The sequence below is a fragment of the Saccoglossus kowalevskii genome, chromosome 9, assembly GCF_978046115.1.
Source record: "Saccoglossus kowalevskii chromosome 9, keSacKowa6.1, whole genome shotgun sequence".
In the NCBI taxonomy this organism is placed as follows: Eukaryota; Metazoa; Hemichordata; class Enteropneusta; family Harrimaniidae; genus Saccoglossus; species Saccoglossus kowalevskii.
This window is the reverse complement of record NC_140649.1, coordinates 17,115,143-17,141,533: the sequence shown is the minus strand read 5'-3', so window position 1 is coordinate 17,141,533 and position 26,391 is coordinate 17,115,143. Positions and strand designations below refer to the sequence as shown.

General features: G+C 35.3%; 1 protein-coding gene and 1 long non-coding RNA gene across 5 annotated transcripts in view; one reads left to right on the top strand and one right to left on the bottom strand.

The window, feature by feature from the left end:
* LOC100373208 (microtubule-associated serine/threonine-protein kinase 2-like) overlaps positions 1-24,377 on the top strand; it is a 55,164-nt gene extending 30,787 nt beyond the window's left edge. For 3 of the 4 annotated variants that reach the window (XM_085503226.1, XM_085503224.1, XM_085503227.1), the window contains 17 exons: positions 384-535; positions 1,151-1,314; positions 4,698-4,809; positions 5,538-5,711; positions 7,074-7,172; positions 7,821-7,950; positions 9,223-9,367; positions 12,724-12,898; positions 13,054-13,145; positions 14,931-15,011; positions 15,656-15,726; positions 16,920-17,147; positions 17,527-17,751; positions 18,613-18,865; positions 20,286-20,800; positions 20,964-21,166; positions 21,764-24,377. In XM_085503226.1, the coding sequence (XP_085359352.1) occupies positions 384-535; positions 1,151-1,314; positions 4,698-4,809; positions 5,538-5,711; positions 7,074-7,172; positions 7,821-7,950; positions 9,223-9,367; positions 12,724-12,898; positions 13,054-13,145; positions 14,931-15,011; positions 15,656-15,726; positions 16,920-17,147; positions 17,527-17,751; positions 18,613-18,865; positions 20,286-20,800; positions 20,964-21,166; positions 21,764-22,987 (4,043 nt within the window). In that variant the 3' untranslated portion in view covers positions 22,988-24,377. The remainder of the gene's footprint in view (positions 1-383; positions 536-1,150; positions 1,315-4,697; positions 4,810-5,537; positions 5,712-7,073; positions 7,173-7,820; positions 7,951-9,222; positions 9,368-12,723; positions 12,899-13,053; positions 13,146-14,930; positions 15,012-15,655; positions 15,727-16,919; positions 17,148-17,526; positions 17,752-18,612; positions 18,866-20,285; positions 20,801-20,963; positions 21,167-21,763) is intronic. The other variant, XM_085503225.1, reaches the window with a different exon arrangement.
* Positions 347-4,107, bottom strand: LOC146738919 (uncharacterized). Its single transcript, XR_014930375.1, has 2 exons — positions 3,945-4,107; positions 347-533 (listed from the first exon to the last, which is right to left on the bottom strand). It is a non-coding gene; the product is annotated as an uncharacterized LOC146738919 (long non-coding RNA).
* Positions 24,378-26,391: the final 2,014 nt, after the last annotated feature.

The following is a 26,391-nucleotide window of genomic DNA, read 5'->3' as shown; positions in this document are numbered from 1 at the left end:
ACGATTACCAGTATTCGTTAAGCAATGATCAAAGACCAAGTTTTAAAATAGTGGCATTTTGAAGGGGTGGGCGCTTTGCCGAATGTGACCCTGAATATAAAATTTGCGCAAAATTGGGGGGGGGTGGGTGCTTGACGGGGGCATGGGCGCTAACTCGGTCGAGTACGGTATATGAAATATTATTAAAATCACTTTTCATGAATCATTATTGACTCTTAGAATTTCTGATGGCTGTATTTGATTTTCACTGTTATTAATACTCTTTGATTTGAAACTGAAAGAAAGATCATTTGGTATCCAAGTGTGATGATAGCATCATTGAGGAAATAATGTACCATACTGTTAATATCACTCATTATTTGCATATTTTATATCAATTATAGGAAGTCCATTAGACAGTCCACGTAATGCATCACCAAGTGGAGTCGCTCACTTTGCTTTTTCATCTGTAAGGAAAGTTGATGGTCGTAGATGGTCATTGGCATCATTACCATCTTCTGGCTATGGAACCACCACACCCAATTCTACTGTTTCTGTAAGTTAAGACCAAAAATAAAATGATAGTTTCTAGTCAGTGTGTACATCAGTTCAGAAAAATCAATAAATATTGTTAAAATAAAAGAAACGACAAAAAAAAAAATTAGTTCATAACACATTTTTATTTCAGTTTTGTTTACTATTTAATTGACAGGAATTGTGTTTGTTTGAAAAAAAGGTAAAAAATGTTTTAGAAAAACACTTAAAAATATGCAAAATTTTGCACATAAACTGTCATCTCAATAATGAATGGAATCAAATCAGCAATAATGCCAGCTACCGGTACTTAGCTACCCATGCAGCTCACTATTGGAATGCATGGTTTGTGTTTGGGTCAATAACCAAGTCCATGGGATGACCACCTGGAACAGTTCAGAATGTGGTAAAAAAAAGGTTAATAATGGAATGGTGATGCCTTCATAGACTACCAGGTGTGATTTTATCAGACAAAATTCATTGTAAAATGAAAGAGAAAAATGTAAATTAATATCAAATCCCCTCTTGAGAATGTTGTGACCCAAAATTACTTTGCACTTGTTTTTGTGAAGATGTACTAGCCAATTAGATGACAGTATTAAGATGAGAGTAAATTGTGGCATATTTTTTATTACAGTCATCTTGTTCAAGTCAAGAAAAGCTTCACCAGTTGCCATACCAACCAACAGATGATGAACTCCAATTGCTGAGTAAACATTTTAGCAGCAGTGAAAGCAATCCTGGAATTGATGATGATGGAAGACGATCACCGTCACTGCGGCCTAGATCTAGAAGTTTAAGGTCAATAATACTCATGAAAATACCTTGTCTCATTTCATACACAGCAAACCTAATGTAATCAGTGGCAGATAACCAAATTAACAAATAAAATGAAAGCAAATACAAGAATGTAATTATGTGGAAAATGCTGCACTAAATCTTTGATGGGGAAAATGAAGGGCACGGATCTAGAAGCCGTACCTACACACGGATTGGTGACGTCACAAAATACATGACCTTCAATCGGGGTCGTTTCCTCGGTATATACGAATTGGTATATACAAATTACAATAAAGATACTTAAGACATTACACATAAGGTAAAACAAATCATGTGACAATATAATGATAATAACGGTAATAAATCCTAGTTTAACAGTTGAACAGAACGATCATATAGTCAGTCAGGTCACGCCGAGGGTCACGCACTGTGTTGCAAAATGGCCGTCTGGTTGAAACTGGGTCATGGTGTGACGGGTGAGGAAGACATCATTGAACAATCACAAAATCACAATAAAACGGGGAACTGGTTGCATATTACGGCGTAGCCAACATGGGAAATAAAAAAACGCCCAATACAAACGACATGGGTTCGAATCACACAAGATACACACTCACCAGAACCGAAGCAATCAGAAACCAGCAATCGATCGTTTTGGCTTTTCCGTTCAACTCATCGGAACACTGGAGTAGTTAGAAAAATGAACACCACTTAACGACCAATGTCGTGGCGTGGTACACAAGCGTGCCATCAAAATAAAACAAAATTAGCTTGAAAAGACAGTGGGTTCGAGTCCCGCTCAGAGCTACCGTAAAAACGTAAATCAAATAAACTGAAATCTCTCAAACCGTAAACAAGTAAACAAAGAACGTCGCGAAAAAATAATAAACCTCACAAAACTCCACCATACAAAACTGAATGAATAAATAATAAAATAACTTACGTCTTAAACTGGACGACGCGCAATTTGTTAAACAGTTTCCAGATTGTGACAAGAGATAAACAAGACCCAAGTCAAGGTAAGTTTTGTTAAAGTGTCGATGGCGTTCCCTATATTACGAAAACAATTCAGGCAACAGATGAATATCTTCTGTGGTGTTGTGGAATTTATACTGTGTCTGCGGAATTGTTGATTGAGGGTTCAAAGCCAGCAGTTAACATTTTGTTAGAAAGTTTCACAATTAAATAAAATATCCAATGATAACAGTATATTAATTTCATTATTTTAACAACTTGCAATGGTGGAAGTTGGTCAAACACAGTTCTTACACCTAAATAAGTATCAAATATTTGTCGACACATTTATTCTCTCAATTTAACAACCTTGTAGAGATGGAAATTAATTAAATAACAGGTATTTACTCACAAATATAATGGTCAATATTTGTCCATACATTCATTCTGTCAATTTAAGAACTTGTAATTGTTGGAATTAATCAAATGAGAGTTGTCTACACCAAAATAAGTTTCAAATACTTGTCCATACATTTATTCTCTCAATTTAACAACTTGTAATGGTGTAAAATTATTAAATGAGAGTTGTCTACACCAAAATAAGTCTCGAATATTTGTCCGCACATTTATTCTCTCAATTTAACAACTTGTAATTGTGGGAATTAATCAAACGAGAGCTTGTCTACACAAAAATAAGTCTTAAATATTTGTCCGCACACTTATTCTCTCAATTTAACAACTTGTAATTGTGGGAATTAATTAAATGAGAGTTGTTTACACCAAAATAAGTCTAAAATATTTGTCCATACATTTATTCTCTCAATTTAACAACTTGTAATGGTGTAAAATAATTAAACGAGAGCTGTCTACACCAAAATAAGTGTCCGCACATTTATTCTCTCAATTTAACAACCTGTAATTGTGGGAATTAATCAAACGCGAGTTGTTTACACCAAACTAAGTATTAAATATTTGTCCGCACATTTATTCTCTCAATTTAACAACTTGTAATGGTGTAAAATAATTAAACAAGAGTTGTCTACACCAAAATAAATCTCAAATATTTGTCCACAATTTAACCACTTGTTAATAGTGGAAATCACTTAACGCGACTTTTTTAATCAGTTGACATCAATGAAACTTACCCGCAGACAGTGCACAACAGAGTATCATTATTGAGCAATTATTAACAGGAACGTGTCTTGGCATTAGGTTTAGGGTCGGGTCAGGTATGGGCAACGGAATTATTAACAGGAACGTGTCTTGGCATTAGGGTTAGGGTTAGGGTCGGGTCAGGTATGGGCAACGCAAATGGAAAACATCCAATTGGCAAGATGTACACTAACGGGTTATGGAATGCATGTAGTTTACACAAGTAAAAACACAAAATTGGCAATTTTGTGGACAATTGTAACTAGAAATAATAATAGAAATATGTTGTATTTTTATATATATACACACACTATATAGTCTTATCAAATGCAAACACATCCAGTCAATCAATTGTGGTCTTGTGGTTCAGTTGTCTACACAGTGATCAAGACGACCTGGGTTCAATTCCCATGCCTGCCAGTCTTTTCTCGCAAACACTAATTTGCAATAAAGCCAGTACGGATAGCACGATTTTTGAATGCTAGTGAAAACAGTGCTCCTATAAGTAGGACTTAAAGTAGAAAAACAGAACACAAGAATACTACCTCACATGGAAGCCAGTCGAAGTCGTCGAAGTATGAACACAGTTGACACCTGTAGGTCATGTGCAACAACAGACAGGACGAGCAATGCTGCTCTCTAAATGGGTCCCTTCTTTTGTATTGACCCCCCTAAGGATTGCTAATCCCCCTTTCTAACTCTTCCCCCAAAAATAATATATCGCCCCTTTTAGAAAGTATTGACCCATAAATTAATGAATATTCATGAGCACAGAAACTGCTGCATCATGAGTAAATTAGCATAATATAAAAAAAATTTGCATAACGTGTAGGTATGTCTTCTGGAGTCCTGCCAAATGAAGGCATCTAAAGGCTTACAAATAAAGACATGAATGAATATATCTCTAAACTTGTATGAACATTTTTGTAACAGGGCCCAACCTCCCATTCAAAATACATGTTTTTGATTGGCTATTCAAGCATGTACTATGACATCCCTGTTACAGGGCCCAATCTTCATTAAAAATAAATGTTTTTGATTGGCTATTCTAACATGTAGATGGACACTCCTGTTACAGGGCCCCCACCTGCCTGTAAAAATGCATGGTTTTGATTGGCTTATATCATGTATTGGTGATGCCTGGATGAGGGTCCCACCTGCCAGTAAATACTGTTTTATTGATTGGCTAACATAGCATGTAATTGGACTCCTGTTACAGGGCCCACCTGTGTTTTTGTTTTCAAGTTTTTTCATTTCTTCTATTAGGTTGTAATTGTATTGTATTTTGTGTTTCTTAGCAGTAGTCCTGTGTTAGGAGCTGGAAGTCTGGAAAATGAAGTTGTAATGATGAACAGTGTTTACAGGGATAGATTTCCAAAAGCTAAAGAACAGATGGAAGACAAACTACAGGTATTGAATTAATTAGGAGTGCACCTGTTACTTAATATGTAAATTTCTTGTGTCATCTTATCATGTGACTGACAGTTGACCTTTATTCATTGCACGACAGTAAAACTTACAATAATAATAGTTAAATAAAATATTTTGTACATTTGAACTTGACCCTCTATTGATTCCATATCATCTATTTTTTTTTTCAAACTCTCAGTGATGCTTTAAATAATAATCCATGAGATTTTCACTTTTCCAAATGTAAATGAAATTTAAATGAAAGTTTCTTCAGGCTTTTCAAAACCCTAACCCCCTATCTCGCCAATTTAATTGTTTATACTTTAGATTCTGGTATCCAATGGAAATCAAATAAGACCCCCTTCGAAAAAAAATAATTTTTACCCTATAGACAAACATTTTTCCCATTTTGATCACTCATAATGTATATGAGGCAAAATTGTTTGTTGTTGTCATCATCTTTGTTTTAAATTGTTTACTTGTGGTTAAAATAACTTATTGTTATTCAATCTTCTTCAAGTTTGGTCAATTGTCAGTTTTATGTCATGATCAAATTTGATTTGTTGTCTTTACAAAATATGGCTGAAATGTAAAAAAAAAAAAATGTTTTTGTTATAACAACACTTTATCCAATTATCTTGAAACCTGGTAAATATATTAACAATTGGTTATTTTGTATTAGCTAGAGTTTCCAAGTGTTTAATTTGTGCTTACTTTTCACATTGTAGGATTTTATCAATGAGCTAAGCGGTGAACAGGAAACCCATGACAGCATATTCTCATTCTTGGTGCATCAAGTTGTAGAATTGGCCAAAGACTGCTTGGACAAGTCACAGGATGGTCTGGTCACCACCGGTTATTTCATTGAACTTTCTGAAAACTGTAACAGACTCGTTTTAGATGTAAGTATTACCATCCCATCCCATCCCATTATGATTCAAGAATACATAAGATTAAGTATACAACTGGTATGGTGATATACAATGGAGATTTATTCGAAGTTGCATGAATTGTGAGACAATAAGAAAATTACAAGACAAACGTTGATTTCTAGAAATGAGCGAGTCTGCAAAGAAGCTGGTTAGTGGTTATTTGAAGGCAGTTTTTAGCTTCGCTGTCGACTTTGTTGAGCGGAGCTTATAATATGATTGTCCGTCGTCGTCCGTGTCAATGTTTTACTTTTTCGACTTCTTCTTGAAAACTATAAGCCTGAATGCTTTGATACTTGGTGTATATGTACCTTGGGTAGACCTCTCTCAGATTTGTTATCTAATTTTGGTGAATATTTTTGTCATTTTTGGTAAAAAGTGATATTTTCGACTTCTTGTTAAAAACCGCAAGTCCAATTGCTTTGATATTACATATATAGGTACTACATGTGGACCTCTCTCAGATTTGTTCATTTCATTATGATATCTTCAATTCTCTAATTTTGGTGAATATTTTTGTAATTTTTGGTAAAAGGTGATATTTTCAACTTCTTGTTAAAAATCGCAAGTCCAATTGCTTTGATATTACATATATAGGTACTACATGTGGACCTCTCTCAGATTTGTTCATTTTGTAATGATATCTTTAATTCTCTAATTTTGGTGAATATTTTTGGTAAAAAGTGATATTTCCGACTTCTTGTTGAAAACCGCAAGTCCAATTGCTTTGATATTACATATATAGGTACTACATATGTGAACCTATCTCAGATTTGTTCATTTCATGATGATATCTTTAATTCTTTAATTTTGGTGAATATTTTTGTCATTTTTGGTAAAAAGTGATATTTTTGACTTCTTGTTAAAAACCTCAAGTCCAATTGCTTTGATATTACATATATAGGTGCTACATATGGTTCTAACTCAGATTTGTTCATTTCATGATGATATCTTTAATTCTCTAATTTTGATGAATATTTTTGTAATTTTTGGTAAAAAGTTATATTTTCCACATCTTGTTGAAAACCGCAAGTCTGATTGTTTTGATACTATACATATTATTCATTTTTTAATTCTGTTCTTTAATTGAAAAGTGCATTGCTAACAGCGGAGCTATCTCAGCCGAGAGGCTGCTTGTTTAGTGTCCATGTGTATGTGTATTGTTTATCATTTTGAAAAAAGCAATTACCTTGCTCAACTCAAGAAATCCAAATCTAAATCACCATTTCATTTATTTTATTATACATATTCTTATTTAATAATCACAGATATGTATTCAAGTAGTACAAGAAACAGGAAAAAAGTCCAAACCATTTTATCATGTTTCATTTGCAGGCATACAACAGATCAAGTTCAACAGCAGATGCTATTAGTGATATCACAAAAGAACTTCTTATAATAATATCACGACCTGCTCGTCTTTTGGAATGTTTGGTAAGGAGTTGTTTATGTGCTTCCCAGTATTCTAGTCATGTAGTCAGCAACTACATTGCACAAGTAACTGAATGACCATTAGATGCATTTGAAAGAAAGATGGTGAAAACAAATGTTCAAATTTTATTTTTCCATCACTTAGTTTTTTTCTTCTTTTTTTCAGGACTGTGAACATGTTTTTGCTTTTCTCTATCAAATGTTTTTTTTAACAATTTTTTTCTTATCATTTTTCTTTTTTTTACAAAAGAATTTCATTTGTGTGGATTAATTTTCCATCTAGCCAAAAATAGTCTGACATCAATAGCCGCTGAGATGTTGTTGAGAGGGAGAAAACAGCGCAACTTGTTTTTTCCCTCATCTACAATGTAATGTTCCATTTTTGCCGGTTGGTCACATCTACTATTCCCTTGATGTATGTAACCATAGAATTTGTAAAAGTAGACATAATGATGAAAGAGGATCAAACACTATTTAATTAGTAAAGATATGTCACATGGTTCTCACACTCTCAGTAACATCCCAGTGGCCATTCATGTCTAATTTCCACTACTGAAGGTCAATATGCTAATTATTGTCCTTTATGTACAGATGCTGTACTTGTGGATCACTGTGAACTGACTACAATAATTCCTTTGTATTTTCACACAGGAATTTGACCCAGAGGAGTTTTATCATCTTTTGGAAGCTGCGGAAGGTGCTGCTAAAGTCAATGAGGGACTTAAAGAAGATATCCCAAGATACATTGTACAGAAACTTGGATTAACTAGAGACCCATTAGGTATCTGTCCATTATTACATCATCCTCTTTATACTGGTTTCCATCAGCATTTCTTTTTGAACTCTACCTTTGATGGTTGCATTGTATTGTGGGTAAATGTATGAAAGTGTTTTTGTTGTCATTAAATAAAGAATGTAGGAGAAATTTAATCAAAATAGCCATATTTAATTATTCTCTTAGAATTTCAGAGCTCCATCATAAATTACAACATACTTATAACTCTTTCACCACCTTTCTTGCCCAAAATTTTCAGCACTTTTCTTATATTATTCAATATTTTTGGAAATTAGCCCTAATTTTGAAGCCAACAGACAAAATTTGAGTCAATTTCAGTTTTTACACAAAAAATTTGGCTATTTGTCCCAATCTTTTGAAGGAAAGTGCAGACTATAAACAGGACTATTTTGTGAATTTGTGATGAAAAGGGGGAACTGATGGTGAAAAGGATAAAACAGTCGTCAAAATTGCATGTATTTTAAATAATCAATAAATAACACAGTCAAGAATGAAATAATCTTAGGACATCTTTATATGCTTACCTAATATTACAATTAACTGGACTTCACAACATTAGTCACAGAAAATGTCATGACCAATTAAAAAAACACTGCAGCAATTCCACTACATGTATTCACCTATTAATATGCAAATTAGTGTATGTCTTTGTTTTAATTCTGACATCAAAATGAATACTACTCAGCAAGCACTCATCACTTTTTTTAGAGATTATAGATATGAACACTATCTTGTCAGTGGCTTTTGAATGAAACCTGAATGTAAAAACAAACAAATATTATATTTGTGTGAAAACACAAAAAATAGACATTTTTAAAAAAAAGTCAAGGAAAATCTTTTATGTTAACTTTTATTGTACATTTCTCAAAAAAATATACTTACTGAGTTAGAAGGCTTTATTTGTTTCTGAAGATCAGTTGTAGGTATATTTGTCATAGGGATAAGTACCTTCAGTACTCTGAATAAGAAATAAGTGGAAAGGTCAAGAAAGGATATAAACATCAATATATTAAAACTTCATTTTTTCACATTTTTTAACTTTTTCTGAGAGTGACAGGTTTGCAATTGCGACTTTAAATCATTAAATTGCAACAATTTATAGTGACAAAAATATATAATTATATTTCACTATATTTTAACCAATATATTTCAAGGTTTTGTCGTTAATTCATTAATGATTTTTCGGCACACTTGTTTTAAGACTTAACCAAACATTAGATGTTAAATGATTTCTTTTCTTTATTATATTTTCATCAGAAGTCATGAACCCCTCAGAATTTGCTAAATCCGATGATGATGAGATTAAACCACCGCAACCGAGAAGAAGAACTAGTGTATTGAAAAAAGAACCCACAGAAGATGACTTTCATACAATTAAACTTATAAGTAATGGTGCTTATGGGTAAGTGTCGTACAGCGTACACTGCTATGCTTGGTCGTCTCAATCACTTGTACGTAGATTATAACTCTCTCTCCACAGGATGTTTTCATCTCCCAAAATGGAAAATCTTTATTTTTTGTCAGGGCTTCGAATTGTACATAGTCTGTTGTCATTCGTAGTCTTCTTTATCAACATTTTTTGTGTCACGTGTCCCGAATCTATATCACTTAAGGTAGAGATGCAGTTTATTTGTGAATTTCAATCAAAAATATTTTTTTTCGTTTTTTATATAGATTTTTATCTAAAGAACATTCTGTGAAAATTTGACCAATGAATTCTTATTAGAACACCGTTAAAATTGCTGGTTATTTTCTGATTAAAAATAAAAAACACTCACACGTGGCAATGTTTATGTCCAATTGCCTAATTTGCATGAGTAATCAAATAACAGGACCTTTGATTGACAATATGCAAATCGAGATTGTACGGGTCATAGTTCATTCAATTCACGCGCATGTGCAATTATTCTCAAATCAGTTATCGCTCGCTAGCAAACCAAACATTATATTTCCTCAGCGTTTTTTCCTAATTTTTATCATTACATTATGCATGGTGTGAAAAGAAAGAGAGGTAGAAAGAAGATTCAGATGATTTCTATGTCGGAAGAGGCAAAAGCTACACTGAAGGCATCAGCCCGCCGAACGAAAAACAAAATCGATGTGAGCGTCCAAACGTGATTTTCCCTGAAGGCGTGAATCCGAGTTTCTGATTGACTGAGAGATTTTATTTTTAAATAATTGTTCTCAAAAAATAAACTGAGCATGTGAAGAATAATTTAACATTGTTTACAGTGATAACAGCTCATTGTCGAAACGAAGCTTACCCATTCACGCTAGTCACAATAAACATCATACTCTTGAATAGGCGTCAATCATGACTACGGTAAAACTTAGACTCTATTTTAGGCATCAGGAATGATTGAAATGTCCGAAAATGACGCCAAAATACACCTTAAAAGTCCTATTTTATTTTTTTCTAAATCCCATCCCGAATTAACGGCAGAATCTGGTCCCTAAAATAAGGGACACGTGAGCTTTGATTCTAACCGGATATATTGCACTGGGTCGGGAAGATACAAACTTTCCGATCATTCGCAAGTTTTGCTAGGTGGTGCGAGACAGCTTTGTTTGCAACCGGACGAACTCCGTTTAATTCAATGAAGCAAACAACTGACAATGCTAAATTAAATTGCAGAGGTACGCTAAAATTAATTGAAAACAAGCAAATAATTTCAATGAAAAATAAATCACAGAGAGAGGTAACTTGATACATGAACAACTCTTTTGACGCGCTGACCGCTTCTCCGCGTCTGATGTTTTGTTTTCCTTGTCATAATACTTACTGATTGATGATTTTGTTTTGATTTTTGAGTTTTTTAGCCTGCAACTCGGCCACGACTTTTGCTTTTTCCGTGAAAAATGGGGAAGTTTACGTCAATTTGACGGACATTCCATTTTTTTTTAAACTAACGAACACACTGTTTAGCACTCCTATTTTTTTCATTTGCTGATTTCTATTCAGAAAAATTCGACCGCTCGAAAATGCACCTTAATTTTGCACTCTTGAAACATGTCAAATTTCCAACACAAATTATTTAAAACTGGTCGAAATTTTAAAACTTTTACGTTAGGAGCTGGAGCTCTCTTCTTGCAGGCGACGTTCGCCGGTAGTACAAAAGCATGTTTTGTACGTACATCCGTGCGCTGATTGTATGCGACTGTCTTAGAAAATCCCTGAATAAGGCGTTACCAAAATGGAAAAAATAAAAAAATTGCCTTCTTAAAAAACGAACAGAATTCAAATATTTCTTTTAACAAATATGTTGCAGTGGGAAAAATGGGATTGGAAACGCTGAACAAAACTTCTGTGCCTCGCGTTTCGATTCTAGGATTACGCGATTATTCATTATTGTGCGTTCGCTTCCTGGAGTTGGTTCTCAATACTACATAAAAATCATCGAGGATAAATAATTTAATATCCCACTTTGTACTCTTCATGGTAAACCACAGGCTCTGAAATACTCGTAGATTTTTTATTGAAAATACATCGAAGAGAAGCCATGATGTTTTGATCGTGATAAAAGGTCACCTTCCTAGGACCGCCCCCTGTTTAATAATTCATGAGATGACGTAATGTTTACTGGGCATTGACACGTGTTTTTACCGACCCCACCAAAACACTGGTATGAATGACGTGTTTCTGATTTATATATTCAAGAGCAGTTGTTCTGGTCCAACGATTTTACATAAAATGTCTATGTCTATACATTAACTTTCAATTTCAATAGTCTAGAAAGTATGACAAAGTATGACAAAGCAGTAATTCCCGGTTTAACGCGCAAATATGCAAATTAGCCTTTTTCTCGTCTTCTATTTTTGGTGAATTCTCGGGTTTTAATTTAAAATAGCTGATAGACGCTTTGGCCAATTGCCTCGAAAATTTCACACATTATTGACAAGGTGTTCCCCCTTCAAAATGCGTCCGGACAGTTTATTACGGCGAGTGGAACAAAAATAACAAGTCCGCAATTAACATGGATATATAAATTATGCAAAAATAGAAAAGAGTGAACTTTGAGGTCATGCTGTGCGACTTTGAAAGCCGTTAGAGAGATGAGTGGACGCATTTGAATTAGTAGTATACCAAGGTATCCAGTGATGTAATTTTACCCACAAACGGACTTGAAGTTTTTAAGCTAATTTTTTTTAAACCACTTTTGTCCAAAAAAGCATATTTTTGACCCAAAATCAAAAACGCATTCTGGATATTTAAAATAAAGACAAGTTTTACAAAGTTTGTATAATAAGCCTTCAGAAAATATATAACATGTTGGATATATAATACCATCTTCATTGTCTAATTACTCAATTAAAAAGCAAGCCAAATAAACTGCATCTCTACCTTAATGCATTAATTTTTCACTTGATTTTAATTTTGCTGTTTTTGCTAAAAAAATTAAATCCACTGAATTTATTCAATGTGAATATATAGAGTAGTTGTAAAATATGAGGAAAGGTATATTCACTGGATTTTATTTTCACTGAATCACCCCTTCAGCAAGAATAAATTTTACAGTAAAAAATGGTACTGTAAACTTCTTTTGGAGATTCCTCCAAAAAATATATATTTTTTGATTTTATTTCTGATTACAGTAAAATATTATTTTTTTTTTTTTTTCAAAAATTCAGTGGTCTAACTAATAAAAGGAATACGGTAATAACTTAGAAATGGGGTCTTCCATTCATGCTATCCCCATTACAAATCAGTCTTGCTATTTAAAAGTACTAACGCCATTAATTTTTTGAACTTCATTCCAGTGCTGTTTTTCTTGTGAAACACAAAGAAACTCACCAAAGATTTGCTATGAAGAAGATATGTAAACAAAACCTTGTTTTACGTAATCAGATTCAGCAGGCATTTAACGAGAGGGACATTCTGACGTTTGCTGAGAATCCATTTGTTGTTGCCATGTACTGCAGTTTTGAAACAAAGGTATGTATTTCACATGAATAAAAATGATTTCAAGCCCTATTGTATTTGTATGGCCTTCTCAAATACATACAATGTAGCTATCCTAGTATGCACTTCCATATTACATGGTTCCATGTTATTTCTGTGATGATTATATGGCTACTCTGCTTTTTTAGAAACATTTATGTATGGTTATGGAGTATGTGGAAGGAGGTGATTGCGCAACATTGCTGAAAAATATGGGGCCACTACCTCTTGATATGGCAAGGTAAGCTGTTAATGCCATTTCGCATTTCTATTTTCAAAATGAGTTATATTTATCATTAATGAGCATCACAGGTGATTTTTACAGTGTCTTACTGGATTTTGATAATCTTGTATTTTCGAAGAATTGTTGATAGGAAGCAGATCTCACTTTATTCTATTTTGAAGCTATTTTACAGTGAATTTCATTAAGACATGAATGTTTTTATTTATAAAAGATTTACCCTGGAAGATGCTTTGGCTTTATTAAAATCTGAAGACCAAGCTTTCATTGGCTGCAGAAGACATTTGGGAATGTTCATTACCCATGAGTCTTTGCACGTGTCCTTCAGTCATTGTCTGATTTACGGCCATGCATCCCTAAGCGAGTTGTGATTGGTCAAATTGCTTTCAACCTTCTTTTGAGCTTTATGAAACATTTGTAAATATTTCAGTCAAAAAAACCATGGCTTTATGAAATTCATTGTAATTTATCATGAAATATTTTATAAATTAATAAATACAAGTCATTGTCAATGACACGTCCCCGTTCCGTTCATATTTGTGTGACATATACATTCAAAGCAGATCATGACCGAAATGCACCTGCATATGTACAACACATTGTGCTAAATCTGAACAAAATCCATCCATGCATGACTGAGATCCGGTTCTGGAATTGTGAAAATACGTGATTTTGATGCATTTTCGGCCTTAAAATGGCCATCATTCCGCTATTGTTAAGCAGATCATGAAACAAATGCACATATCTATTTGTGACATGATGTACCATGTGTGTGTGAAGTTTGAACTTGATCAATCCAGACATGTCTTGGATACGGATCCAGAACTGAATTCTTTAACAAAATGGCCGCCAGTCGGCCATTTCGAACTTGATCCGAAAAAAAAAAAAAAAAGACTTGCATCAAGGTCCTATTATGTTTAATGTATGTACCAAATTTGAACAAAATCCATCCATGCATAACTGAGATACGGGTCCGGAATGGTGAGAATGTGCGATTTCAATGCATTTTCGGCCTTAAAGCGGCCCCCATTTGGCTATCGTTAATGAGATCATGAAACAAATGCACATACATATTTGTGACATGATGTACCTTGTGTGTGTGAAGTTTGAACTCGATCAATCCAAGCATGTCTCAGATACGGATCCAGAACTGAATTCTTTAAAACAAAATGGCCGCCAGTCGGCCATTTCGAACCGGATCCAAAAAAAAAAAATGACGTGCATCAAGGTCCTATTATGTTTAATGTATGTACCAAATTTGAACAAAATCCGTCCATGCATAACTGAGATCCAGGTCCGGAATGGTGAAAATGTGCGATTTTGATGCATTTTCGGCCTTAAAATGGCCGCTATTCGGCTATCGTTAATCGGATCATGAAAAAAATGCATGTGCATATGTCCCATGTAATGTGTGATGTATGAGTGAAGTTTGAACTTAATCGGTCCATGCATGTTCGAGATACAGGTGATCACGGACGGACGGACGGTCGCACGGACGGATGGACGCACACAGGGCAAAACATAAGTCCCCGTTTTCGGACTGCGTCCGAACGGGGACTAATAATGAAGTTTTCGTATTTTGACAAAATTATAATGTTCTGACAACCAAACACAGCAACAGAGGTGCTGTTTCTCAAAAAAAAAAAAAAATGGTAAAAATAATTTGCTTATGGATAATTCTTCCATCACATGACATCCCCCTAACTAATATTTCAAATTTGTCATCATTCTGAAAAGTTGAGAAATGAAGAACCACTGTTTTTATATAAATGTGCTTGTATTTAGAATGTATTTTGCTGAAGCAGTGTTAGCAGTGGAGTACATCCATAGTTATGGTATTGTTCATAGAGACTTGAAACCAGACAAGTAAGCTTCTCTTTAAATTTGTTTTTCTCGCAAACATCCTTGTTGAAAACGAGACACAGTATCTGTAGTACCAAAGGCTCTTTTATAGATAGATATATCACTGATATATACATTGAAAGTTTCTTCGGAACCAAATCCCAAATTTTGAACTTTCAGAGCTATTTGAGTTTGAACTTTCATCACCAACTGAAAACCCAACTGAATTTGCATATTCATCATTCACACAGTTTTTGCCAATGAATAAGTGACAAAATAGAAACCAGGCCCCCTATGCTATTGATTATATTATACTCATGCAAATTTTGTATAATCAGAGTGGCTTTTACTTTTATATAGACAAGTTAATTAGTGTTTTGTGAAAGTTCTGTATAATAAATGATGATTTTGCACTAAATGTTATGTGAGATTTTTTAATTCATGCAAATTATACAGAGTATATGCCTTTTTTTGTGAATGTTTTTTTTTTTTTTTTCGAGTGTGTTTTACTTGTGGTAGAACTCTGGTATCATAACAACGTGAAACCAAGATAAACAGTGACACAAATACAAGACTGTACATATGCAAAAAATTATTTGTATTGCTAATTTTATCGTCTACTGGTCTGATCAGAAAAATTTATCAATATTATTTATTGAATTCCACAGCTTGCTGATTACATCCCTTGGGCATATCAAACTAACAGACTTTGGACTTTCAAAGATTGGACTAATGAGTTGTAAGTTGTTGATTTCAAGTCTGCATGAAGCACATAGTTGAAGCTTTTGATTTTAATACTACCGGTATTAGCCTAGAATCTACATATATGCTGCATCTCACTCGCTATATGGCATTCCATTCAAGCCTATATTTGATGCTAGTAATATCTCATTGTTTAAATATATATACATACATAACCAATACCTAGAATTTATACTGCATTCCATTCGCTATATGGCATTCCATTTAAGCCTAGATATGATGCTAGTAATATCTCATTGTTTGAATATATATATATACATAACCAATACCTAGAATTTATACTGCATTCCACTCGCTATATGGCATTCCATTTAAGCCTAAATGTGATTCTAGTTATATCACATTGCTAATTATATATGTAGCCTTGAATCTAGGCTTTATTTCCACTCACTAATGCCTAGATTCGATGCTAATAATATCTCATTGTTCAAGTACATATAGTCTAGATTATGTGTTGCATTCCACTTGCTATATGCCATTCTTCAAATGCCTAGGTACAATACCTTGAGGTCAGATATTGACTGAATATTTGATTGGTTGATTGAACATGGCATCAACATAATAAGCTTGCAAGTGCAATTGTCAGGAATTTCCCACATGCAGTATCTGACCTGTCCAATGTTTTCTGAGATGCTTATGGCATTTTAGAGGGTGTGTAACATTTGCATATATTTGAATGGTTAATGAGATACAACTTCTACTACTGAACACCATAGCTGGGCATTAGTTAAGTGTTGTATAGGTCATGTGACAGCATTGCCAATTTAATCAGCAGAGTGCAACATAATTATGTTATCTTAGGGTCTGAATGAGCAGTTCTCTGAATGAAATTGTCCCTGCACACATGCAAGTGCACAGAACCTAAACAATTAAGTGTGTGATGACCGTTAGTGAGTGGATCGCCATATAGACTCTAGGCTATTGCACTTTATTAAATTTATTTAAAGTGAGTGTCGTCACCTACGCATGCGTCAGGTGGCCATATCGTGTCATTGTTTACAAACAAGCGTCTACTTATGAGCCTTTGCATTCTTAGCGTGTGTAGTTATCATCGTTGGGACTCAATTCCTGTGCGTGTACAGGTGACGACCCTCCCGCTTTAATTAGAGTCAATAAGTAAATTCCAAGATTTTAAGTTACGAATGAATTATTACAAAACATTTGTTGCAGTAACCACAAATATGTATGAACATGCTATTGAAAAAGACGCCAAACAATTCCAGGATAAACACATATGTGGAACACCGGAATACATCGCTCCAGAAGTGATTCTACACCAGGGTTATGGTAAACCAGTTGATTGGTGGTCCATGGGCATTATACTCTATGAATTTCTAGTTGGATGTGTGCCATTTTTTGGCGATACGCCAGAAGAATTGTTTTCACAGGCTGTCAATGGTAAGGTTAATAGCTGAAAAATGATGTATTTGTAAACCACTTGGTTTTTGTGAGTATTGTAAGATTGTCTCAACTTTTTGACAGTCTGTTGACCTCACTATCAACAAAGTGGAGCAAATTTCAATTTGATCATTTACACTGCTCGTTAGCATAATTTTTTGTGTTTACATTTCAGGCTATAATCTCTGATAAAATTATTATTACGAGCAGAAAAACGATTTATAATAATATTTTCTTATCTGGAGAATACGCAGTAATCACTCAGACAGTACTTGGGTTGCTTTGATCTCAGCTACACGTTGGTATTTTTACCGTAGTGCCTTTGTGACTTGTTATTGTCCTGTTTTCATATATGATTTTGCCATGTGTTCTTGTCTAGATACACTCGAATGGCCGGACGGTGAAGAAGCACCCCCTGAAGACTCTCAAGATTTAATCATGAATTTACTTGTGAGAAATCCCCTTGAAAGATTGGGTACTGGTGGAGCTTATGAAATAAAACAACATGATTTCTTCTCTGATTTGGACTGGAATTCTATGCTTCGGCAAAAAGCAGAGTTTGTTCCGCAGCTTGAAGGTGACGATGACACAAGTTATTTTGACAGTAAGTAACAAACGTTTTGTCAACAGTTACAGTTTTGTTGTCAATATCAACAATGATCACACACCTACCTTACTGACAAAGCTGTGGAATAGAGATGTTAGCTGCAATCTGTGTGTCATTGTCATTTGTTGACCCGTGGTCAACAAATAACATGGGGGTCAAAAGATATCATATGGTTTGAATCGAATACCGCAAAATATCATAAATAACTAAAATAATAGGACACCATAGATATTGCAGTTGTTCAAATAATAATTTATAAGTTACTGAACTATATGCTGCGTCATTTCGCAAATTTAAGGCAGTTGCTTGTTGAATTCAGACTGAGATTTGAAACTTCATGTATTTATTTATAGAGATTTATTGCAATATATTGCTAACAGTGCCTGCATTGAAGTTTAGTATCCCCTAAATTCTATGCTAGTTATTGTTAATAATATGAGGTTATTACGAGGATACCTCAATGTATGCACAAAGACAGTATAGCTGGAGTAACGGTTGATGCACAGTGGAGGTCAATGCGCGGCATACTGTCTGAGTGCATACTTTGAGGTATTCTCGTAAGAATCTTATTATTATACATCTTTTCCTTCCAAGGATACACCATGAGAATGCCGAAATTCAAAATGTTTAGAACAGAACCAGCAAACTTCTTGGTGTGGAGTCCGGTCAAACTCTGGTGGCAGCCATGTTTGTTTTTATTATTAGAGGACGCTTATGCGCGTGATCATTCCATATTTGGAATTTGCATTTTCTAATATGGTAGGATAAAAATACCCTGTAAAATACTGCAAAATGATGGCACGCTGTAACTTATTACGTTACGGTGACAGATGTATAATAACTATTATTATTCTTCAGGTCGTACAGACCGTTATAACCACGAAATGGAGACGGAAGATGACGATGATTCTGATATTCCTGAATTTCACAACTTCTCGACGTGTTCACCGAGATATAATAGATCGTACAGTAGTATAACAAAAGACATCGAAGAAGCCGACAGAAAACAAAGACAAGAAAAACTACAGCGAGATTTAGATCAAGAAGCTGCCGTACTTGATAGAAATAAACAGAGCACACCAAAAGAAGAATTATCAAGTTCTCCTGAAAGGTATGCACTTATATCTTTCTGTCTGCATGTGTGTGTGCATGTGTCTATTGATACATTAAATTATTTATATGAAAAGGATTTTCATTTATATGAAAAGGATTTAGACTTGGCAACCACTGTCTGAAAATTGAAACAGGCCGGCATACAGGATTGGATTTTAAAGACAGAGTCTGCAATATGTGCGACAATGACCATGTTGAAGATGAACAACATTTTGTCACAAATTGTCCTCATTACAATGAAATAAGATTAAAACTTTACATTGTAGCTAATAAACGTATACCAAATTTTGACAAATTTAGTAATGAAAATAAATTCATATCATTACTAAGTAACGAGAAAATGTCAATTCCTTTAGCGCAATATTTAAAAAACTGTTTTAATACAAGACAGCAGCACCTACATAAACTAAACCAGTAATACATTCCTTGTATTCAAATTATTATCTTTTTTTTTTTTTTTTATGCCTTTTTGTTCCCTTACTTTTTATGTGGTTATTTTTCTTTTACTAATATCTGATTTGTAACCCTTTTCATCCCCTCCGGGGGATGTTGTGTGTTAATAAATAAATACTAAATACTAATACTATAAATACTAATACTGACATATTTGGTGAAAAAAAATGCTATTTTGGACTTTTTTTTTTTTTTTGAGAAAGACAACTGAGCTATTATTTTGACCACGAGTTTGCGTATTTTTGCTAAACATTGTTAAAAAATCATCATTAGTTAGTTCGATAAATTTCCACTAAATCTTCACCCACATTACTATGGGTATTAAATTGATAGTGTAATTATATATAATCTCACAATATTTTATCTAAGGTTGACGTCAGAAGGCACGAGTGATGTCAGCTTGAGAGAAAATATCATCGGGTTATTTATGCTTCTACAGAGTGACCAATTGGAACAGTTGAATGCAAAACTATTGCTGATATCACACTTAAATTAAAAAAAAAACATGTCATCGTTACTCTTATGCAAATGTTGTGTATGTGGATGGCCTACGCATGCTTTTTTGGCGAATCTGGTCATTCGCGATATTTTTCAGATATTTTAAAATCTTAACAAATTCTTTTGAGCAATTGACTGATAATTCTGAAAATAAAACTATACACTTGCTAAATATGGATCATGCTTTATACCATATTTCATACTTGTTTCATCGTACATAAACCTGGAAAATCCAGTCAACATTTTGGTATCAACAATGTAGTGCATTTAATGAATGAGAGTCTATGCGATATTGAGATCTTTTATTTGTCCTGTATTACGTCACACTGAAAAAATATACCAGTACCAGTTATTCATATGATGAATAATATTGTAATAAATGAATGGATTTCCCAAAACTGTTCTGATATATTGTCTCCATGAGTTCAGCAGATACTTGCCACAACATGCGTCCTTTTTTTTTCCAGTTCCCAGTTCAAGTTTTCACCAAGAGAAATATCAACACCTGAATCTTGCCAAACGCACAGTGGTGACCAATTTACACGTAAACGCAGTTCTATGGACTATTCTCCACCATTGCTACGACAATCTTTGTTTGCCAATAGTGACAATTCACCTCTGTTGATACACCATCCTCTTCAAATAAGCAGCGACGGATCGCCTCCTTTACGTAAAAGCAGTGAGACATCACCTTCACTGTTACATGAGAGTAGCAAACATACTTCACGTAAACCGATGATGAAAGACACAAAACGAGTTCCTAAATTCTCGGTATCATTAGAAGAAGAACACTGCGAGGAGAGCAATCCTAAAATTACAACCACAGATCTTTCACTTACTCACTCAGACTTGGCAGCAAAAAGACTGTCTAAGAATATTCCAGTACCCATATCATTGAGTCCAGATACAATATCGAAAATGAAATGTCGACCAGTTATAAAGTCAGCGTCGACTACAGCTTTATCTTTACTCATACCTGTAGGTAAGTACACTTTTGGTCTTTCACTCACATTGCTTTCATAGTGGTTATGCATAAATGTGATTCTATAAATCGAATAATAGCATTGGGTTCATTGTTATGCATATACCGATATGTGATTCTATGAATCAAACAGTTTGATCATTTTCATGTTTTCAATTTGCAGATGATTTTCCTGTTGCTCTTCATTCTCCTGGTGTGGCATCTTGCAGTTCTCGAGATACATCACCTAGCAGAGAAGGGTCTCCTCAACCATCTACCCCTCCCATCCAAATTAAAAAAGGACCACGAGGATTTGGTTTCACGCTACGAGCTATAAGAGTGTACATGGGGGACAGTGATTATTTTACTGTACATCATTTAGTCATGGTAAGTTCTCGAAAAAAAAGAAAGAAGCTGTTATAGTCCATGCAAGAGCAAACCTTCAGTCTGTTATGTTTGATCAATGACACTAGAGAACACAGCGACAGGTAACTGTGGTCTTTTTTTCAATTCAAATGTGATTTCAAAATTTCATGTTTGAGAATATTCCATAACAAATTGCATCACAAAATTCATGAAAATATTAATTGCGTTTTTTTGATGGACGAATTTCAAAGCAAAAACATTGCTACGAACACATTAATAACAGTGGGACATAAAGAAGTAGAATTTGAAGGAATTTTGAAAACTAGTTACAATATGGCTTGTAGTTAACATTTGGCAGGTCAATAACTTTGTGACTCAATGCATGTAAAAGATAATACAATGTCTTTAATCATTAATTTTCAAATAAAAACATGTCTACACCACAGTATATGAACAGCAATACCTGAACTAGTTGTAAACTTTTTGGTTTATGCTGTTGTCAACAAACTGAAATCAACATCATCTTGTAATTTACAACACCAGTTACATCTTTCAATTTGTAACAGGTTTTCATTGAAATTGGCAAGCTTATAATAGTTGTGCTATGTTTTATTTCAGGCTGTGGATTTGAATGGTCCGGCTTATGATGCTGGTTTACGTCCTGGTTTCCTAGTAACACATGTGAACAATGAATCCATACAAGGGTTGCTACACATACAAGTGGTGAAATTAATTCTTGGTGGAAATGCCCACAGTGTCACTCTACATGCGTTGCCATTGGAAAAAACATCAATCCAAAGTGGTGGCCGGAAACGATCGCCAGCATCCAGCAAAATGGCGAGAAGGAGGAAGAAGGGTAGGAAAAGAGACAGTGATAAAAGGAGGAAAAGTTCTTTGTTAAGACGTCTAAGCATTAAACGCACGAGTGTCGACCATCATTTGCAGTCAACTTCGTTGAGTCCCAGCAGGAGTATAGGGTCAATAAATAGAGCCACAGCGAATAACGAGACATGGATGCAACCAAAATCACCAACGAGAATGATGTCACCACCGTTATATCGATCACCACCGGATTCACAGAATACATCACCAATTACATCGTCACAGAGCAGTTCACCAAGTTCCAGTGTGCCTACTACCCCGGCCAGTAGCTCCTCAGCAACTTCACACTTCTCATCGAGACCTAGTTCATTGCATGGTCTAACACACAAACTGTCCAGAACATTCCACCACAGGAGAAAGTCAGTTGGGCATATACCTTTATCTCCACTGGCACGTACTCCAAGCCCGTCACCAAGTGCAACATCGCCGACAAGAAGTCCTAGTCCATTGGCAGTCGCTGTGAACATGAGTCACTCACCAGGCAGCTCTAACACTACCCAGATCTATCCAGTCCATATGCTAGCCAGTCCAATTGATCTGAAAACGAAAAAACAATTTGGGAGACCAAGAAGCGCTGATGCACCGCCTTCTCCGCTTTTGAGAAGAGCTTTGTCACCAGATAGATTGCATCCCGGTTCAGCCGACTCCAGATCGCCACCGAGGAGACACTCAATAGAAAAATCTGAACACCGAAGATACAGTATAACAAAAGATACACACGTGAGGAGTAGCAGCATGAAATATAAAAGTAGCGTCACTCATTGTAGCGGCCAGATATACTGCGAGCGGAACGCCAAAAGCGCAGACAAAGAAGAAAAGAACGAGACTAAGAGTAAGAGTATTACGGAGGGTGCAGCCGAGCGTGTCTGTGATGATAAAGCCAGTAAGGAACGCAACGATGAAGGTGATCACTATAAAGGTTCATGGCAAGCCAGGTGTGATCTGTTTGAATCGCTCTAATAAATCAGCCACAGTTTTGGAGCAGTATGCTATCTGTTCATACTAGAACTCAGTTTCTATCACATCAGACTGATTCCGTTCATACATAGCCCACCTTGATGCTTCTAATTCCAAACCTCGTATCAATACTATTGGATATTGAAATATTCATGAAATTGACAAATCTGTCAGGGTTGTTTGTAAGTCTTGTGAGTATTGTATATATTTGTACATATGTATAGAGTAGATATTATTCTGAGTTTTCTATATTTCTTCACTGGCAGCTTGTCTTAGCACACTTTACAGTGTGTCACGACCTGGGATCTATGCACCTCCAAGAGTTCTTTCGGAGTCCGCTACAAAATAATACATGCTGGGTAATGAGTAGGATCATGGTCAGCTATTGACCATAGATTTGATTGGTTGATTAGAAATGCCGTCAACGTAAGCATCGTCAAGTATGTGCCACGTTTAAAATGCTGAATTTAAACTATTTTACCATTCTTGTAAGCTGTCTCAAAGTATACATGATGTTCGTATACATTTGCATGGCTAAGAAGCTGAACTTACCACTGTAACTTGGTTGTCTTTGTTGTGGAGGTCTTGAAAATGCATAGATTCTAGCCCCCCCCCCCCCCCCCCCCCCTCCCCAAGTAAATTATTTGTTTCTTGTCATCCTTTTCTTTCTGGTTTCTACCAAAATATTGTAAAAATAAAAATAAAAAAAAAATCGGTGACCGAAAACAAATCTTTTTTTTTTCTGCATTATTTGAGAGAATTTTGTTATTTGTTCTGGCATTGTTATATGGTCAGCACTGCACACAGAATTACACAGCATTATTTCTACAGATGATATTTTAGCAGTTGATGGAACACTTGTCGAAGAGATTCTCTGCAATAGCTTCATATATATATATTTAATCATGTCAATAAAATATTTCAATCTGTTGTGTTGGTAATTGTACAAGTGAATAAACAAACTTTGGGTCAAGCCGAGATTATCAGCTGTGATCCTCTTTTATTATTGTGCCAATCTTATAACTTAAATATATAGTCAAAATCTTGTTGTCAATGTCAACTTGTCACATAATATATTGCCAGTATTCACGTGACATTTTTTCTTTAATTTCCAACTTGAGAACATTTACAATTGTTGTTGATATTTTAATTGCTGATCATGTGTAGTCTTGTTGAGTGGAAAAAAAATTGTATAAAGCCTAGATGTTATTTTATATTGTAAATAGTGTTATGCTAAAGGTATTTTTATTTTATGAATGAAACAACCTAAACTATTGCCGTCACAACCTTGGCCATAAATACTACAATAGATTATATGCTTGCTATTAGTGTTGTTCATTACAATGTTCTTAAGATATTTTTTTGCGAATAAAATTGTTAATTTTTGCTAGAATGTGCTGCATTTCTGTGTATGTGGAATACTTGGGAAGAAAATGGAGACAAAGGTCACCAAACTTACATTTGTACCCCTTATCTGCAAAATACACATGGGAGTCAGTTTGGTGTGTTTGTATAAACAAAATCTCTGAGCAGATTTAGATTTTTTGGCATATGGGAGAAGTGTGTAGATATTCGTGTTTGCCATATTCATGCATATTTAGTAGCTAATTTGCATATTAATTTTTTTATTTCAATCTAATTTGAAAAAAACACTGGATTTCAACTAAATTCACTTCATTGGAATAATTAAGAGTTTTCTAATACAAAACTCTTCCACATGAATGAAATTTTTGTGCTGGGTGGGGTCCTATTTTGGTGTACGATGGGTGTATGATCCTACATAATTTTTCTTTTTGATTTTTGGCGCACTTTTCCAATTTTAGATCACTCCTGGCATCAAGTTTGTTCTTCAGACTTCAAATTCCTGTGTCAAAAGTATGTGCTGCGGCCACCCTTAATACATGTAACATGCATGTTGTGTATACTCATCTTAATGTACCTGATGGCAATAAAAAATGCCAGGCACGGTCCATGCTGCACCATCACAAACACTTAGCTCAACCTCTCAGATCACACATCTTGACTGTAATATCCCATGTGGGGCATCCGCTTTTCAAGTATGCAAAGCTGATCTATCTCTGAAGTGTGGTACCCCTGGATGCCAGAGCATGTGCACAGGATCTGCTTCCCCCTGTGTACTCGAAGCCAAATTCAACCATGTGATGCAAATAGGGGAGGTCAGTTCTTGTGTCTTTGGTTCGTGGCGTTAAAGAGGTGATTTGTCCATGTGGTGACTACAAAAGATAGAGCTCATAACCAGGATAAGGTCTTCCTTGACCAATCTGCAAGTGACACGGCATATTGGGGCTTGTAGGGAGCTTGCTGAAGAGTTTCAAACACTAATGACAAAGACCAACATGGTGTAGCCAACCTTGGTGGTACCACAGCCCTTTGAACAGTGTTTTAATGGCATCTTTGTCAATGATGTCCCTACCCAAACTGTGTTTGGTGTTGTAAACAAACATGATAGTACCGTCAGTGGCTCTGGTATGACCGGGTAGTACCAACTCTGAGGGACTGGTACTTGCTGGTCCTTCTTCAAAACCTCATGCTGATGTGAGTGTGTGTATACATGTGGAAGAGCTCCAGCGATGAAGACATGTTAGACAGGGGAACTGGCAGTAATCCTGAGTCGTCAGGTATTCTCCTCTACTCATCTATTAGTAGTGAAGAAGGGGTGTCCATCCTTGTCTGAATGGCGGTGTAATTTTTATGTAGTTAGATAGAGCCATGTGTCTTTTAACATGTCAATAATATCAGCAGCGGGGAGAATTCGTATGCATCGATGTTGTCTCAGCTGATGGACATTGCTTCCTATGCCAGTGCTGGAAAGGGGTATGCGACACAAACACCGGTCAGTTCAGCAGCGAGGCAAAGAGATCAATATATGGTATTGGCCAAAGATTCTCAACAGATTAGTTGCAATCTGATGATTGATCTACCAATCTATGCCCAAATCAGCTATGGTGTTGTGGGTCGTGCTTGCACTCTAAGGTGATGTTGTACATTGTACACCAGAATTTACACTATCAGACTGTCGAAGAGTCGTTACCTTGTGCTCCCCTGCTTGTCAAGACATTGTTGCACTTCACTAATACTTGTATGTTTCCGATGTGGGGCAGAAACGTTCATAGGATTGCCTTCTGCTTTTTCATGGGTCTGGAGATCCACCAATTATGCAGAGCAGATGCTGAACAGAAGTTCTAGTACGCCATTTCTTCTACCGCAAATCTCAACAGAGGTTGGCTTGCAGGGTGTGGTGGCATGTGTCGGTTTGCTTCCTCAAGGTCCAAGGCCATCATACAAGGGCCATCATACATTCTTGGCTCATAGGAACGATACCTCTGCCTGTATCACATTTACTTTCACTGGGTTCCTTGGCAACGTCCCACCGGGGTGCATTAATT